Genomic DNA, 18,842 nt, shown 5'->3' on the forward strand with positions numbered 1-18,842 from the left:
AATAAAAATATACATAAAAAATACGCAAAGGTCCTATGATTTAGTAGGTCCAAAATTACCTTAATCAATGGCGTGCACTTCATACATGCGCAAAAGCACTGCCTACCCAAAAACTTATGTAAGTATGTCACATAAAGGAGAAGATTTTTTCCATATCATACCATCTTTCTTCTGTATGCATAACCTGGTCGAAAATCCTGTGCACGCCACTGACCTTCAAAAGTGCAAATCAACGCCTGATGAACGCATCGTTACAAGATAGGGGCTAAGGTCGATTTGCTTACTGAACTCTTACAAACAGACCTACGCGCAGGTAACGTGTCGTCAGTAGGCCCGGAGTCTATTTATGTAGCATAGTCTACTTGCGAAGCCATATTTGGTCTACAGCCATTGATATACATATCCTAAGAAATACACTTGAAAATGAGCGCGAGATGTAAGGCTCTTTCTTTTTCCTAAGGGTGATATTTATTGAATTGAGCTATTATCAACATACAAGGTAGATACTGAAATTGTAGTAAAAAGAAACCGACTTTAAAAGCTATAACAAAGTAACTTTATAATATTAGGAGCTCGTTATTGTAAGGCAGATTTTGAGCATCCCCAATAAAATCGGTTTCCCTACTATACGATGTATTTCATATGTTTAGAAATTCATAGAATTATTTAATTTTAAAAACTGGCTGCGGCCAAACTAGGTGTAAAAATACGTTTTATTCTATAATTATATTGATTTTAAATATAGTGTTATAAATGTACATAACATTATGTTGTGTGCTCAATAAATCGAAATTGAAATTGAAGACGGATTGATTCTGACTTTATCTACGACCTATTTCTATATCAATCAGCGTTGCTAGAGTGTTACTTTGGTAACATTTTACGATACTTTTGACTCTTTCATGTTACCTCCATGTTACACGACTTAGAATGTAACTTTTAGGAATTAGTAAATATCTAAATATATTCCAGTTAAAGGAAATTATCGTGAAACGGGAAAAAAATTTGCTATAATCCAAGATCAGATGAGAAGCGGTAATAGCGCAGTCTGTAGGAGCTCGACTTCGCTTTCGGGTGACCGAGCTCGAATCCCATCACGCATCTCTAACTTTTCTAAGTTATGTGCGTAACGATGAAGCCAACCTCGTGAGAAAACCTTCATACCTGAGAGTTCAGGTTATAGAATCATTTATTTCTCTTAAAGAATAATTTTACATATTCACTAACAGAGAAATCATATTGATCTAATATATAGAGTTCTCCATAATGTTCTCTAATGTGTGTGAAGTCAACCAATCCGCGCTGAGCCAGCTTGGTGGACTAGGGCCTTAATCCCTTTTCATTGTGGGAGGAGACCCGTGCTCTGAAGTGGGTTGATATGATGATGATGAGGAAAGATCATATTTGCCGTGACACAGTCGTAAGCGCTGTGAGTTCCCGGGTTCCCGGTAAGCCTGCTAACTGCAGCATTATGGTAAGTGAGATTGAAAGTTGAGATTGCAGTCAGGCTAACTTGTAGTGGAATGTAATCTGATGAGTTTTTGTATAAAGTGTAGCGAAATAATATTTTCAGTTGTTACATTTTTATTGGCCTGTGTGCATCTTTGGTGTTGTACCTCAACGTCGGTGTTACCAGTGTAGAGTACGTTCTAACAGTGCAGCGGCTTCCACCTGTCGCACTCTAACCGGTTGTTATAAAATACCACCAATTTATAAGGAATTCTTGATTATTGGTAAAAAAAAAAGTTAAGTCCGAATACGAAAAGCACGAGGGTTCATTACCAAAATGTAATACTTAAAATTTTATTTTTTGCTGGCCAGTTTTTTTGAAGTATTGTTACAATATACTGCGTAGGCAAGGTGTGACGTCACCGGCGTTATCACTATCACCTGTGTTCGTTGTAGGTATGCGATTTGCACGCTCGCAATTGCAGAGACGTTTTAGTGTATCGTAACATAGCGTCACAGTCTAATGGACTTAATAACTTACATTAATTGTTATTACAGTGTTTTTTTTACATATAATCCGTTACAACAAATGTGTGTAAATATCTTTTTATTTATTTTGAAGACCTCTCTGGCCCAGCGGTGAGAGCCCGGTTTTACGTGTTAGGTCCCGGGTTCGGTCCCTTGAAGCACTATATCTCGATTATCAACATGATAATAGTTCCATAAGCATCTGGTTTGTCAGCGTTGTGGGTTGCTTACTTATATATCGGTAGGTCTACGAATATAGGAAGGAATGTTAACGAAACTATTACTTGGCATTTACTGCCATGGTGCTGCGGCACAGAGCTGATTAAGTGACCCGTTGACCACAACGAAGCAACATACGCCTAAATTATTATATATTTTTTTTTCTTTTTCTCTGTCCTCTTGTTGTAGTATGTTGTAATTTATTTATTGTGATTAATAAATATTTATTATTATTTAAACGATATAATTAGCAATAGGCAATTTATTCTTGTGAAGGAACCCTAAAAACTTGTACCGATCCCGGGCTAGAACGCAGACGAGGTCAATATGTCGGTCGCTTGGAAGAGAGCGAAAGTCATACGAGTATCGAAATACCTGTGGCATATATATCTAAGCGGTGATAGCTTAGTGGTTAGAGCTTCGGGGTAACCGAGTTCGATCCCCGGTACTTCTAACTTTTCGGAGTTATGTACGTTTTTAATTTGAGAAATTTAAAATATCGCTGGCTTAAACGGTGAAGGATAACATCGCGAGGAAAACTGCATGCATGAGAGTTCTACTTAACATTCTTAAAGGTGTGTGAAGTGTACCAATTTACAAATAGCCAGCGTCCTAATTCTAAGCCCTAAGTCCTATGCCCTTTAGTGGGCCAGAAATGGATTGATCATTTTGTCTGGTAGGTGGCTTTGGCCGTGACTAGTTAGCTTAGTTAGCTAGCTAGCTGGCTAGTTAGCTAGCTTTGGCCGACAAAGACGTGCCGCTAAGCGATTTAGAGTTCCGGTGCGATGTCGCGTGCAAACCAATTTGGGGTATGAATACTATACTCCCTAACAGGTTAGCCCGCTACCACCGACCCGCTAGACCGCATCATCAATTACCACCAGATGTGATTGCAGTCTAACTTGTAGTAAAAAAAATAATTATGATATATCTAGTGGCGCAGGCGCAGTTTAAATAGGTTGCAGAACCACCCGCTATTTTTGATGCTAAATGAAAATAAATACAAATTAATATGTACCAACATGACATTATTATTTTTTCTACTACAATATCATGCCGAGTCTTTGAAGTAGCCGACACCCATTATTAACCAATAGTCAATACCCATCTTTGAACGAACGAACTTGGCTGTAATTAACATAAGTTGTACAGAAAATACTTATATCATGAATGCAAAAGTTTGTTTTTTATTTATTGATTATTTAAGTCGTCTATCGGATCAATTGACTTTATCTTTTGCACTTGCTACTTTTTATCCCGACTGCAAACAAGTTCACAAAAGTAACCAGTGGGATAGTACTAATGTCATTACATCCCAATATGGTGTATAATTCTTAACCTTTACTCCCTGTATGGACCAATGGCATAACGTCAACTTACGCAGCGGTTTGTTATATATCAAACGACAGAGGTTGAAAGTATACTGCATAACTATTTCCACATTATGCTACGGTTATTTGTAACTCATACGTTTATTAAGTAATTAAAAGATCACTTGCTTTAGTGATGAAGGAAAACATCGGAGGAAACCTGCATGCCTGAGAGTTCTACATGATGTTCTCAAAGTTGTGTGAAGTTCACCAATCTGCTTCTCATTGTGGGCAGAGACCCGTGCTCTGTAGCGTACGGGTAATGAGTTGATGTGATGATGCGTTTATAACATTGTCAAATATTTAAAAAAATGCGTAAATAACCATATACCTTTGTCCGCAGGTCTTCAGCAGTGTAAACGTGTGACAGATCATGTAGTGGCGATTTGCATAAAAAAATAAATTGTTTCCCAAATCGTCCAAAATGGCCGACATTGACGAAATAAACATGGACGACGAGGTCTGTTACGAGTTCGATATGACGAAGATACCGGAAATCATCACTCCGGACGAGATGAACGAGTCCGGTTATCAGGAGGGCTCGGAGAACAGTTTCGGGGATAGACGCGACTCGAAAGAGGGCTTCGGCGGCGAGGGTGACTCGGACAGTGGGGTTGATGGAGTGAGTAGTGGCTGCAGCACCGCCGACGACTGCCCGGTGGTATCCATCAACGACGTGGTGGCGTACTACGACGACATCCGCCCGCGGCGCCGGCACGTGCCGCAGCTGAACTACTATCACGTGGACCTCGAGAGGATGGCCACGGACGCTGTTGTCAAGGTAAGTCTTGTGCTTTTCACCAACGGAAGACAAGGCAATGCCTAAGTGAATTACGCCTAATCAAAGAAGAACAATAGACCGGTCCGGCTCTACTGGGACCGGTCTATTATTACCGACAGGACGATCCTGGCTAATAAAAATAATCCCTACTTAACTTATAACTTGTAATATTATAAATGTGAATGTAAGTTTGTTTGTTACGCTTTCAAGCAAAAACTACTTAACCGATCATCACGAAACTTTGTACACATATTCCTGAAGGTATTAGAAGTAATATAGGAAGCTTTTTATCTCGAAATTAAGCTTAGTTCTCTCTGGAGAGGGGACGAAAGTGTTTGACGATTTTACACTAGGCTTAGCTATCCCAAATACATAAAGTGCTGCTACATATATGAGGCACGTGTCTTTCGAAAAACAAAAACAAAATCGGATAAAGTCGGGGGCAACGGCTAGTTAATAATATAATAATAATATAATATATTTATTTCATATATAAAAATGTATACAGCAGGAATCTCCTAATGGACACAGTGGTACTCTATTGATTTGTGCACAAAGGAGTTCTTAAACCGTCGCACTAAGGTTACTTGTGTTACGAGTGTCGCCACCTTCCGTCGGACCCATTACAACAACGTGAAATTAGGAAAATACAATTATCGCAATACATAATAGATAAAACAAATATATATATATATTAAATTAATTATAATGATTTTATATATAATAACCAGATATTCTGATAGTGGACCGGGCACAGTCTAAGGTGTTTTTGGTATTAGTGTATTTTATATGTATGTGTTGTTGTTCTTGTGTGCGTGTTGTGTGTGTGTGTGTGTGTGTGTTCGTGGGTGTGTATGCGTGTGTGTGTTTAGTTATATTTATATTATAGATACGTACTACGGGATGGCTATGGATGTCATATATTTGATTGAATTAACTCTTCCGTTTGATGGAGAAGAGAACATTCCGACGCATACATTTACCTTTCACCAATCGATTTTCACCCAACCTTATGGCACCTATATTGGTTATACCCATAACCTAAATGGTTTTTAAGCGACATCGTACCGGAACGCTAAACCATTTGGCAATTGGCGGCACGTCTTTGTTGGTAATGTGGCAACTAACCACGGTCAAAGCCTTCTTTCTGAGCAAAACAGAGGAAATTCAGAAATTATAAATTCCTAAGTTCTTCCTGCCGGGGATCGAAAGCGAGACCTCCTATTTCTAATATATTACATAATTGTAAGGGAATGATGATAACTTCGTTCGCTAACTGAAATCTAAAGCTACGAGGTTTCCAAACGCGCCCAGTGGAGCCCACCTGAAACTTAGCCGGGTAATTTTGTTGTTATCACCATCTCACAGTAAATTACTATTAAGCTTTGAAGTTCGTTCAATTCATAACCTAGCTTTTTATTATTTATCATTAGTCTCGCTGTTTGGCAAACTAATGAAGTAACCGCATGATATTTAACTACATGTCTCATAAATTCCCAGGCTGGACGTAAATTTGAACGACGCGAATAATAACGTGATCTTAGGTCACATCATGAACAAAAGTGTTACCAATCCAGTCTATAGCTGACTTAAGTAGCAGACTAAACGTCGATAGAACTTATGATAGTGAAGAGAAAGGAACCGACACACGCCGGCTTAAATAAAGCGTTTTGTAACAAAGTTCTCGGTTGCGTCATTCGTTCTAATAACTTTCAAGTTAACTCGAATGCAGTATGGAAAAGTTTGGTCTGGGCCGTCTTAACTGGTTTTATCCAATTTTTTGCAGTTTTTCTACTTGTCGTATAATCATCCTCGGTCTACCGCACTGCTACCTACAGTCCTCCTGTCTCATAGGACAGAGGGAGTAAGTTGGTACAGGAATTTTCTTCACTCCAGATTCCTTTCAGAATATGAGGATTCCTTTACATAGAAACCCCTCGAAATCTCTGAACTGGGATTCATTTATTATTTATCTATACTTATAATAAAACTGTAACTGGAAGATTTCTGTGCATTTATATATTTTGAAAATTTCGATGCTTTGTAATTGATCGAGTCTAAAACAGATTTTTATTTTATTTTTGTCCGTCTGTCTGTCTGTCTGTCCGTCCGTTCTTTTTATAGTGGTAGCTAATATTCCGGGTCACCATATAGGATATTTTTTTTCCCGATAAACAGTAAGTTCAGTTCAGTTAAGAATCCATTATACAACTTTTTTTACAAATCACAGAATTCTTGTAAAAATATTCATTACACCTTTTAAGTTGGTAATTTGGCTAGAAATGTACATGTAATAACGGACCGAATAATCTACGATATTCATTTACATTTGTAATCCCACTGTTGAATATTTAAACGGACTTATATAATCTCCTGTGTTACCCTATTCAAATATATCTAACTCAAAAGTATTATTTGGCTTATTTAGGCTGGGACTACGAATCTTACCTTTAAAAATATCAGAACAATAGTTGAAAATGAGAATCCTATAAATTTCATCAAATGAATTACCTGGTAAAGTCATTGTCAGTCATTGTCTTCTATCAGCCTTTTATAAACATTTCGTGTCCAATGAAAATTCTGTACATTCTTGAAGGATAAATTAAAATATGAAGTCCACTGCTGGACATAAGTCTTTTGTAGGGAGTTCCAAATTCACGGTACCGGGTCGCTTGTTTCCAGCGGCTTCCAGCGACTCTTTTAGCCGCTGTCCGAGCCAGGCGTGTCCGCCGGGCTTTAGTTGGCCTTTACTTCCCTAGCAAAGTTATGCCAATGGTCACCACGCTTGGCATATGGGTTGACGATCGCAGTGCTGGTCCTTTCGCACCGATAACGCTGCTGCCTGTTAACAGCCTGTTGATTTTGGACCAGCTGGACAAGGTATGGTTATACCACCATCGTTCGGTCGTCAGAGCCTCGTTGGTAACTCAGCAGGGTTCACCACGGGCAGGTGAGGTCTACGGTTGGGAAGGCTTACTGTTACTAGTCTACCCTTTACACCCCTGCCAATACATATTTGACAATCTCATGGATGCTCATAACAATTTGAACATTAGAAGTAGAATAAACTTACAGTGCAATATACTAGGTTACATTAAAATACATAATTCGTTTAAAGGAAATTGCTTACAATTCTACATTAAATTACCCATTGACATCTTGGAGATGTCTCTTTAAAAGTTCAAAGTTTGTATTAAACTTTATCTTATAGTCCGTAAGTACCTTATACTTTGAAGGATAAAAAAGCTTGCGTGTAAATTATTGCTCCAACCGGCTTGCTCTTCTAATAACTTTAAATGACAATGTGAGTTAAACGCAAAAAACACTCGGCTATGTTGGTTCTGAACTTTCTTCTTAGACCAGGGCGTGTTTGGAACCCTCGCAGGTTTAGTTCTAAGTTTACGAATATTGTTAACGGCATCATCTGACTACCATGTGCACATTTTTCATGTAATGTACGCATCAAAGATTATTGACTTTGACTTTGAAATTTGTAGTCAAAGTCAAAGTTCTATACACTAATAAAAATAACAATTAGTTATAATGCCCCTAAGAGGGTAAATCAGAATGCGTCAATGGAACATTATGAATCAAGTGTGGTAAATTGAATTTTCAATGTCAGGTAATGATCAATGTACACGCGTTTCATACGACTTTTTGTACCATACTTGCAAGAACAAGCCAAACTTTTAAATGCGTTCTTAGAAATTGACGACTTATACTGTTTTTCCTCAAAAGTTACGTAGGCCACTCCGAAAATTAAATAAAGCGAATATTTCCGTAATTAAATTATAACTCATTATTAATTTTAACTAAATTGGTCTATCTTAATACATGTTACTTGCAGTGAGTTACATACAAACTTAGCTTAGTTTAGATATTATAAATAATAATAATAATATTTTTGGGCACATGGGTATTTGTCCTGAAATAAAAGCCATTATTATTTTAAAACACAAGTGAGGTAATGTTGAAAAATCACGCTTCATATTTATATTAATATAAAAAATATTGATAAAAAAAATATTAATATCTTGGATTATGAAAAAAAAAATAATCAACTAGTAGAAAAATTGAAATAAAAATACTACAAAGAAATGAATGAGTTTCCGAGATCTGTGCTTTCTGACATATTATGAGTACCCACTGTCTTTCAGGACTCATGTAAGATTGCAATCAAGTGCTAGACCGCATTAAATAAACAAATTGAGTGCGCAAAACAGACAAGTCAGGCCCCCTACTTGACCAGGCCAAGGCCTCGAGGCTGTAGTATGTAGAACATAATTAGAACATAAATAATAATGTTTATTTAATAACAACTTCTAAAAGTAAACTATTTAAAAAAAAGAATATAAAGAATGACCAGTGTACAATAATATTTTAAATAAATATTTATTCGATAAAAATTATTATGTCATGAATGTGTAATAGAACGAATTGCTTCTTGACTTTGAAACCAACTGCCGATGGATTATGCGGAGGCTATTTTTTTAATCTAAGTTATTTTCATAATCGTTTACGAAGGTCATCTGCATCAACCCATTACGGCTCACTGCAGGGCACGAGTCTGCCTCTCAGAATCAGATTGGTCGTATGTGTGAAAGGTGATGTCGTGGTTTACCACGCTGGCCAAGTGCGAATTAATAGACTTTACAGGCCTTTGATAACACTATTGAAAACTCTCAGCCATGCAGGAAACCTGCAACTGTTAAAGTTAATGATATTTCATTGCTTTAATGAAAAACTTCCATATCTCCGGTAACCAATGTCATATTAATTCGAGCGATAAGGTAGAATAAGAGAACGGTATATCGAAAATTTATGTCATGAATGTGTAATATAACGCCATGCTTCTTTACTAAAGATGGCTTTGATGTTATTTTCAAAATCGTTTACAAAGGTCTCTATTGTTAAATAAATTTGAACGATGTGGTAAATTATTGCGAGTAATGCGATGTAATTAAAATATTCACTCCCTTCGAGATAAACATTAATGCCAGTCGCTGCTGGCACCAATGACCGTTCTTTGGCAGTCGATCAGCAAATACAAAAATATAAACCGGTTTATTAGAACTCCCAATTACCTTAGGCTAAAACGGTGAAGACCTTCACAACAAATAGGAAAACTCAATAAAACTTTTAGATAATTAGAGCATGAAACCTAACGCGGGTATGAAACCTTTTTAAGCTAATGAACCTTTTTTTGTCGGTACGATAAAATAAAAACAAAAGGGCATATAAAGAAGAATAATCAGATGTTTTAGACGGATCACGAGAGTAATGTAATGTAATGTAATATAATGTAACATTACTAAATTAGCATATTAAATTCACTTTGTTATTAGGCAATGCCGGTTACGACTGCTGCTCCAAGAGCTGGTGGGAAATTTTGGACAAGTGTTTAAAGTTTTAAGAGCTTAAAGTTTTTTTCGAAGCGATTCTATCACAGCCTAGTAACTGGTAGATTTCATTGTTTGAAAACGTGTTATAAAAAGTTAATATGACGTTACATCAGAAGTATTTCATAGCTTCGAGAAGGGAAGAAGATGAGAGTAATCTTTTGTTATTAAAAAAAAATTTAGATATCGTTTCCATACTAAAAAAATAATCCACGAAACATTCCTTCAACTAACTAAAAAAAAACTCTTCAAAACAGAAACTTCAAAAACTAAATATTACGCGTTACTACTGAAATTCAATAAAATGAATAAGGTATTAATCATTTATAGACTTCTTTCGAATAACCGGAATTAAAAAAAAAAATGGATTAAGGTGTTTTTGGTTTAAATCTACTGAATTGGATTTTACTCAGCACGCGTCAAAAAACGTACATTTTTCTCGCAAAAGGCATCACGTTGCTCGCTCTGCCAAGAAGCTCGGTGCAACAGTGGGACATTGATCAGCTTAATGTTATTATTAACCTTATAACCTGCGGTATTTTCAAGAACGCTGAGTCCAGCCCCTGAGCAGAATTCAGAGAGTGCAGTTCTTGTTAGTTCGAGCCGAGAGAGGGTTTTAGTCCCTAGGCTAAAGTGAGGCTTAGGGCACTATACTAAAACTTGGGCTTTTAGCTGGCACATACTGAAATAATTTCCACCAGCTCTTGGGCTATTCCGACTTACGAGAACGGAATAGTGAGCGCACTTACGTAATGTATCTCGATGCATCACTTAGAGATTGTATTTTTGTAACACAAAATGTTACTCGACCTTTTTTTCCTCTTTTGCAACTTTAGTTACGAATACATACCGATAATTGAAGATCGTCTCATTGCCTCAGAATGCGACTAACTGACTCGCCCCGCCTTTGCGCGAGGTCTTTGCTGTCTGAATAAAAATAACGAGGTAATGCTTACCAAAAAATGCCACGCCTATTTGTCTATACGTCTGTCAGATAGTATCGACGTATCGTAGTAAACCTTTTATGTTTCAAGGATTGTATTATATGTATGTATTTGTTTATGTATTTTTGACGTGACAACGTCTTATAAATTGGTTTGCCGGGTGACACTTCAAGAAACTGCGTTACGCTCCGCTCACGTTATGCGCTCACAATGAGAGCGAGTGAGAGGCACGCGTCCCTTCCACTCGGGCATGGTTAGCCCGCCTAAGAGCGAGAGCGACAGACATAAAAAGTGAAAGGCACGCGTCCCTTTGTAGTAAACGCTGTTTCATTGTACGCAAATGTATTGCAAGTTATTGTATATATATTTGTATATAAATACGTATGTATGTGTAAAGGTAAAAATAAAATGTTTTAAATATAATTCTTTGTATAAATAAATGTTTTAAATTGTTACTATTATTTCATCCTTCTTCCTACTATACGAATGAATATTCACATTAAAATTATTTTACCACTCAAAGTCGTTGTCACGTAAAACTTTCGCCCGTATACCGACTTTACAGGCAACCAATTTTTTACCCGTGTATTTATGTTTTAGTGTATGTATTGTACTAACAGCCATGTTTCTACAAAGAGATCGCTATGTAGCGATAAGGCCGCCAAATTGTACCTGCGTTCTAAGCTGTGATTTGCTTGATCCAAAATTTATGACCGATTTTCCGACCGACCGATATTAATATTAATACACTTACATATTTTTTCACAGCTCCCTGAAAATGCGTATCAAATGAAAAGGTTTGACTAGTAGAATAATGTACGCAATATTGAAAATTGAAAGTTTTTTAAATTTTTATATAGGTTCATTGAATGGGAAATTATATGCACAAAATCAAGTCGTTTTTAATACCAACATAAATGCACATATGATTTTTATCGTCAAACATAGCTCCTTTAATCTATCCGATCCAGTGGCGTGCACTTCATATATGCTTTTATTGGAGGACGATTTTTGTTGTTTTACGCAATTCTCCCGCTGTATGCATACCCTGGGAAGACACTCAGTGCACGCGACTGATCCGATCTAAGCCATATGCAAAATAATTTAAGTGTACTCCACCAGTGGTAAAAAATTATAAAAGCTGATCAAATTAAATATTTGTTTGTAATCTGTACTGTGTAATTTATTATCTTCAATCTTTATACTCCACACACAACAGATCTTCGGCAATGTACCCTCTCCTCTACACACGTTTCGCTCAGACAACAGAGCCTCTTTAGGAGATGTTGACTTTACAATGAATAATTGTTAAGCCTTAATAATTATTCTTAGTCTAGCATATTAAGCTTAATTTTCATAGTATATCTCATGGAATTCCGCGAAGTATCGCTATTTCTATCCAATATATATCTTACCTTATACTCGTATATATAACGGATAAAGTGTATTTTTTCTAAATTGTCTTAAATGATTACTTTTTCGTGTGAAATATGTTTTAAAAATAAAAGAAAAATAAATTTGTGAAATTAAATAAAAACAAATAAAATAAAAAGAGATATTGTCTATGGTAACGTTTGTGTACGCTTCAAAAACTCATAAAGCTCTGCACCGATCTCGCTGAAATTTTAGTATGATAATAATCCGCATCAAGGATTGTTTTCATCTATTTTTTGCTACCAGTGACCGCGCCATCTGCCGAAAGCGAGAAAAACACTCGCTGACATATGTAATGTATTCTTTTTTTTGTTTCTCATTTCACATCCATTCCATAAAATTGTGCCACAGCGAAGCGTGGCAGGGTAAAACTAGTTTATTAATATTTTCAAAACTATCTTTACACTAAAAAGTAATTGAAATTTTGTTTACGTAATAAGACATGCTAGAAATAATGTAGTGTACCTACGTCATATGCACTATTGGCCAATGCACTAAACGTTTTTAGATCCTTAATTACATTAAAAGAACTACGTAAAAGTAGTGCAGCGTAATCTCAGAAACACGTCAACAATCCAGCCTCGCGCAATCTTCATTATCGAACAAAAACGATGACGTAAAACACAGTCGATATCGATTTAAAATTGCTCCCACTTTCTCAACGTTCCATGGTTATTGTTTTTACGAACATCTTAGACGGAGACAACTATTTAGGTATACATGATAGTCTAGTGGTTAGCACGTTTAACTTCGGATTAAGAGGTCCTGTGTTCGAATCCCTGGTCGGGCCAATCACTGAGGTATTGTGTATATCTGTTAAGGAATTATCAATACCAGCCCGGAGTTAGGGCCGTGGCGATGTCAAACCACGTGTCTAGGAGAGTACGTTAAGCCCACCGCCCCGCTTATTATTACTTACATGTGGTAATAGTCGTAATAGTGGTGCTAGTTACCACCCGACAAAGCTAATCGATTAACCGTTTCGGTACGATGTCACGTAAAATCAGTTATTATTATTTAAAACAGATTGTAAAAAAAACGTAAGCTTACAGAAAAATCCTATTTTAATATTAAGGATTACTTGAACGATAAAAAAGCGTGAGTGTGAATTGCTCTAGCTTCATAGCTTAATATAAATTAACTGTGAGATGGTGATAACAAAAAAAAAATACCTGGCTTAGTTTGTTGTGGGCTCTTCTTAGACCAGGGCGCGTTTGGAACCCTCGTAGGTGTAGGTTTAATTGGCGAACGAAGTTATCACCTTCCCCTTACAATTATATAAACATATATGTATGAACGCTTCATAAGTGCCACAATACATGAATAAAGAAATCTAGAATTTGGATTTGAATTTTGAATTTACTCAGATTGTTCCTGCCGGGGAAAAAACCCGGAACCTATGAAATTTCAAAAGCTCACCAGTGCACCCGTCAGACGGAAGTTACAGGGAAGATATATAAATCAGGATATTTTACCAGTTGCACTAAACGCAGACTTTAGTAGTATGGGTAATCCAACTAACAGGCTTGCATCTACATCTACAGGCCTACATGAATAGAAATTTTGAATTTGAATTTGGTATATAATTATAAACTTGAGAGTATGTATTCCTGTCTGATTGTGACTTGCTGACGTATAAATCATGCAACTTATTTTGTGGTCCTGCTGGAGATAGGCGTACGCGGTCGCGGGATATCTTTTAATTTCAGCGAAAATGAAAAAAAATATCGCGGACAAGTCTGGGCTAGTTGAGCTATATTAAAGATGCCATACCACCGGGTGAGATTGCAGTGCTAACTTATAAAAAAAAAATTAAAAGTTAAGGTGTCCCAATAAGAGACGAGACCAGTCCCCAGCTGTTGGACGAGTGGTTCATCTCTTGAGATTACAATGCAGGAAAATTTCCCATCGCTGTGATTACGACAGATGTATGGATGGCGATGCACGCGCGAAGCCGTACTCACTACAACGTGCGTGAAAATCGATATCTGCGTAGGCGGATACGCTCAAGGGCACAGCGTTGTTCAACACTTTGCTATCTCGATTCGAGCGGTTTTAAGTGCGACACAGGGCATTTTCGACCTTTTTTCGACACAGTTACTCGCGGCCTTATTACAGTTGTACTTGGCTTCAAGAGGATATGTATTCCGCTATATCATCATCATTATAATATAAACGCATTGCTGGCCCACTGCAGGGCACGGGTTTCCTCCTGTAATGTGAAGGGGCTAAGGCCGTAGTCCACCACGCTGGCCCAGTGCGGATCGGTGGATACTACACGTTGGCGCGACACTCGGCATTTTCGACCTCTTTTCGACACAGATACTTGCAGTCTTATTCCGGTTATACTTGGCTTCAAGAGGATAGTCTAGGCGAGATTTTCTATACAACTTAAATTCGCTATATCATCATCTCCTCCTTTACACAATGAGGCCGAGTTCGAATCCCAGCACGCATCTCTAACTTTTCTTAGTTATTTGCGTTTGAAGCAATTCAATGTCACTTGCTTCAACGGTGAAGGAAAACATCGTGAGAAAACCTGCATGCCTGAGAGTTCTACATAATGTTCTCAAAAGTGTGGAGTCCACTGATCTTCCCTGGGCCGAAGGGTGGACTAGGGCCTAAACCCTTCTTAATCGGCACAGCACTCGCCAGTACAAAGTCTGAAAAACATGAATGTTTTTCAGTGTCTGGGTGTTTATATGTATATTATTTAATATCAGTCATCTTCGTACCCATAACACAAGCTACGATTTCTTTGGAACTAGATGGCGATGTGTGTATTGTCGTAGTATATTTATTTATTTATTAAAAAATTTAATATATCTTACACAATCAGATTAATATTTGCCCTGTAGCGGATCGGTAATAAGTTCATACTGATTATGATGTTGATTCTTTATTTACTCGGGCATTTTGAAAGGGTTTTCTATGATACCATAGAAAGTTGCATAATCAAGCAAGTGTTCATTTTGAAGTCAAGTTCTCCGGAGGAGTTTATTGTGGACGATCTGTTTGGTGAGGATTATAAAGATTAACACTATTTTTGCAGCGTATAGATTTTTCTGGTATACGCGTATTGAGTTCTCAACCGACCGATTGGCGCAGTGGGCAGCGACCCTGCTTTCTGGGTCAAAGGCCGTGGGCTCGATTCCCACTACTGGAAAATGTTTGTGTGATGAACGGAAATGTTTTTCAGTGTCTGGGTGTTTATATGTATTTTATAAGTATTTATCTATATTATTCATAATAAAAAAATATTCATCAGTCATCTTATCACCCATAGCACAAGCTACGCTTACTTTGGTGCTAGATGGCGGTGTGTGTATTGTCGTAGTAAAAAAAAAAACGATACACAAGAAAATAAATTATACTAATAAAAACTTTATAAGGTATTAGTTTCCAGTAAGTTATTTCACAACAAAATATAATGATTAAGTTATTTTGAAACGTATTAAAGATTTATATTATAACAAGCGTACCCAGCCCGCTTCGCCGGGCCAGATTTTGCTTTATTTTATTTAAACAATAAAAGTTTATTGTTGTACATCATTACATTTTTAATTTAAGTCTCATAATATATTAAATCATTTATTTCTCTCCGTATTCATTCTCTTCTATTCTCTTCTCAAGCGGGTGAAGATCATTATCTACACCCATGTACACCCAACAATAGAATATCATCATAGTAAATAAAAGCTGTATTTGACAGTTTGACAGTTTAAAAATAGGAGTGCTCCGATCGTCACCGAACTTTACAGGATTACTCGCTAGGTCAATCCGGAGATTCCCTGAAAGTTTCATTGAAATCGGTCCAGCCGTTTCGGAGCCTATACGGAACATACCCACACACTTCTTTTTATATATATATATATTGTAATGTCCTAAACCAAACATAATTAAAGTTAAAATTAATTTAAATTAAAAAGAAACAACCAATAAGTTATAACCAAATATAACGCGATGCGTAACGCGAAAGTGTATTTGTTTGTCCTTTCCTTTTCCATCAGTATAGAAGTGATCTATCAGGAGTATATTTTCCGCAAAATTTGCTCACCGCACGGACCGCCGAGCGTTGTGCGGAAAGCCCGCAAGTAGGCATACTCGGTCGGTGCAGGTTGCGGGGTCACACGTGTGCAGCGCAATCTAATTAGCAGACGTTTACATTATATACTGTCTATGTGTTTCCTGCGTCGACGGACTGATGGTTGCAAAAATAAACCGGCATTAGAGACCACTGACTTCATAATAAAGACGCACGACGATAATAAATCAAGATTTTCATATGTCTGATTTAATTTAGAGGAAGCTATTCTTAATAATGTAGCAGTAATTTTTGACGACCTCCCTGGCGCAACGGTGAGGGCTGTAAATTTAAGCAGGTTCCGGGTTCAATTCCCAACATGGGCAATTTTGTCTGGTCTGGTCTGGTCTGGTGGGAGGCTTAGGCCTGCTAGCTGCTACTCTACCGGCAAAGACGTGCCGCTAATCTACTTAGCGTTCCGCTGCGATGTCGCGTAAAAACCAATTAGGTATATGACTACCATACTCGCTAACGGGTTAGCCCGCAACCGTGTTAGTCTGCAGACATACCACCAGGTGAGTCAAGGACTAACTTGTAGTGGAATAAAAAGTAAGTAATAGGCTAGTGGTCAGGACTTCATTTTTCCTATCGGGGGACAGAGTTCTATCCCCGGCACGCATATTTATAATATGAGCACGCTGCCCCGACGCTGTAATGCCGCGGGCAACAGTTAATACTGTTATAAATAGATGCTTCTAGAAAGAAGGGAAAACCACGCAATCAGTGTTCGCATTGACGGCCGATTGGCGCAGTCGCGACCCTGCTTTCTGAGTCCAAGGCCGTGGGTTCGATACCCACAACTAGAAAATGTTTGTGAGATGAACATGAATGTTTTTCAGTGTCTGGGTGTTTGTCTGCATGTTATGGGTATTTAGGTATATTATTAACAAGAATATTCATCAGCTATCTTAGTACCTATAACACAAGCCACGCTTACTTTGGGTATATCCTGATAAAGTTATTTATTTATTTATTTATACTCTTAATTTGTACACCACTCAGAAAAACGAGACAAAAAAAAAACAACGAACATGAAGAATGAAGCAGGATACAAAAGGCGGCCTTATCGCTAAGTAGCGATCTCTGCCAGGCGACCTTAGGATTAGGAAAACTAAAAAGAAAAACGAATAGTTAAGAAACGTATAACTATTGCAAATTAATTAAGTATAGTTGATGTTGGAAAGAGCTGCTGAGTTTCTTGCCGGTTTCTTCTCGGTAGAATCTGCCTTCTTAACCGGTGGTAGAGTCAATACAAGCAGACAGACTTGACATTTCTAAAGTGCTTATTGAAATAAATTAATTTGGAATTACTCAAATTCAGCCGAGTAAGAAATCGAATCCAAAACCGTAATAAGACTACAGCTCATCGCTGAATAAGCCAGGTCATCATTACACTTAGGTCACTGTATCCCGCATAAGCTCGCAAAGGGCTCTCAAAATCCCTCGGTGCGCAGACGACGCCAAGTGTAGTAACTCCCGGTTACCTGCACACTGTGTCTAGGACCTGTTTTCCGTTCGCAGGGCAGGTAGGGTCAACGACCGCTGTAAAGCTGTTTACAGACTGTGCGTAACAAAAGGTAAAAACAACAAAATGATTCACTCATACAGTGACAATAAAAGTATCTACTAGAAAATGTACTTTTTAAACTAAGATCTTGAAGACCACTATGGCGCAATTGTGAACGCTGTGGTGTTAAGTGGGAGGTCCCACGATCAATCCCCGGGCTGTGGCAAGTTGGGAATTTATAACTGCTGAATTTTTGGGGTCTCTTCCTGTGGAGGGCTTTGCCCTGACGCTAAGCGATGCCAAAAATAAGCAGTGTGATTCAGGATTATGTTAGGATCCTAACGTTACCTGATACCATAAAATTAGTAACTCTCGGTTTCTGAATGTTCCTCCAGTTTAGTAGTGTTTCTCGAACAAACGGTTAGTCACCTAATACCATTTAGCAGTTGACAATTATTTTACCTCTAATGTTCTAAACGCTTATAATAAAATGGGAAAAAGTTTGTGAGCTAACAAAATTCCGCGTGTGTAAAGTGAGACGTGCGCGGGGCGATTTCCCGGTTTTTGAACACAATACACTGCGTATGAGGATTCTGTAATTCTTAATGAAATGCCTGACGCACCCAAATCTGCTCGGGCATTTAGAAGTTACAGAGGAATAAAGAAGCTCATATACATACATCGGTGTGTACGAATAAAGGACAAGTGCGAAATATTCACGAAACAAAAACCTGTTGCATCGAAGACGGCAATTTATGTGGCGATTTAGCGTTTTATTAAAAAGGGGGTGCTAAATCGATGTGGTATTATAGTATGTTAGTTGTTGAAAAAATATTTTTCATTTAATGATAATGAGATCAATACGGCCGATTGGCGCAGTGGGAAGCGACCCGGTTTTCTGAGTCCAAGGCCGTGCGTTCGATTCCCACTACTGGAAAATGTTTGATCTGGTTGTTTATCATTATATTATAAGTATTTATGTAAATTATTCATAAAACATATTCATCAGTCATCTTAGTACCCAGAAAAAAGGGCTACGCTTACTTCGGGGCTAGATGCGATGTGTGTATTGTCATTGTTTATTTATTTATTATTTTAAAGATATAACTGTAAGTTGTAATAAAAAA

The 18,842-nt window shown here is 37.6% G+C and overlaps 1 protein-coding gene across 1 annotated transcript in view; it reads left to right on the plus strand.

The window, feature by feature from the left end:
- Positions 1 to 3,960: 3,960 nt before the first annotated feature.
- The window catches only part of LOC120626428, a gene marked incomplete at its 5' end in the record, with an annotated part of 160,841 nt that continues 145,959 nt past the window's right edge, over positions 3,961 to 18,842 (plus strand). Inside the window, one exon of the mRNA XM_039893952.1 lies at positions 3,961 to 4,347. Coding sequence (XP_039749886.1) covers positions 3,961 to 4,347 — 387 coding nt within the window. The remainder of the gene's footprint in view (positions 4,348 to 18,842) is intronic.

This window comes from Pararge aegeria, chromosome 9 (assembly GCF_905163445.1).
Source record: "Pararge aegeria chromosome 9, ilParAegt1.1, whole genome shotgun sequence".
Classification (NCBI taxonomy): domain Eukaryota; kingdom Metazoa; phylum Arthropoda; class Insecta; order Lepidoptera; family Nymphalidae; genus Pararge; species Pararge aegeria.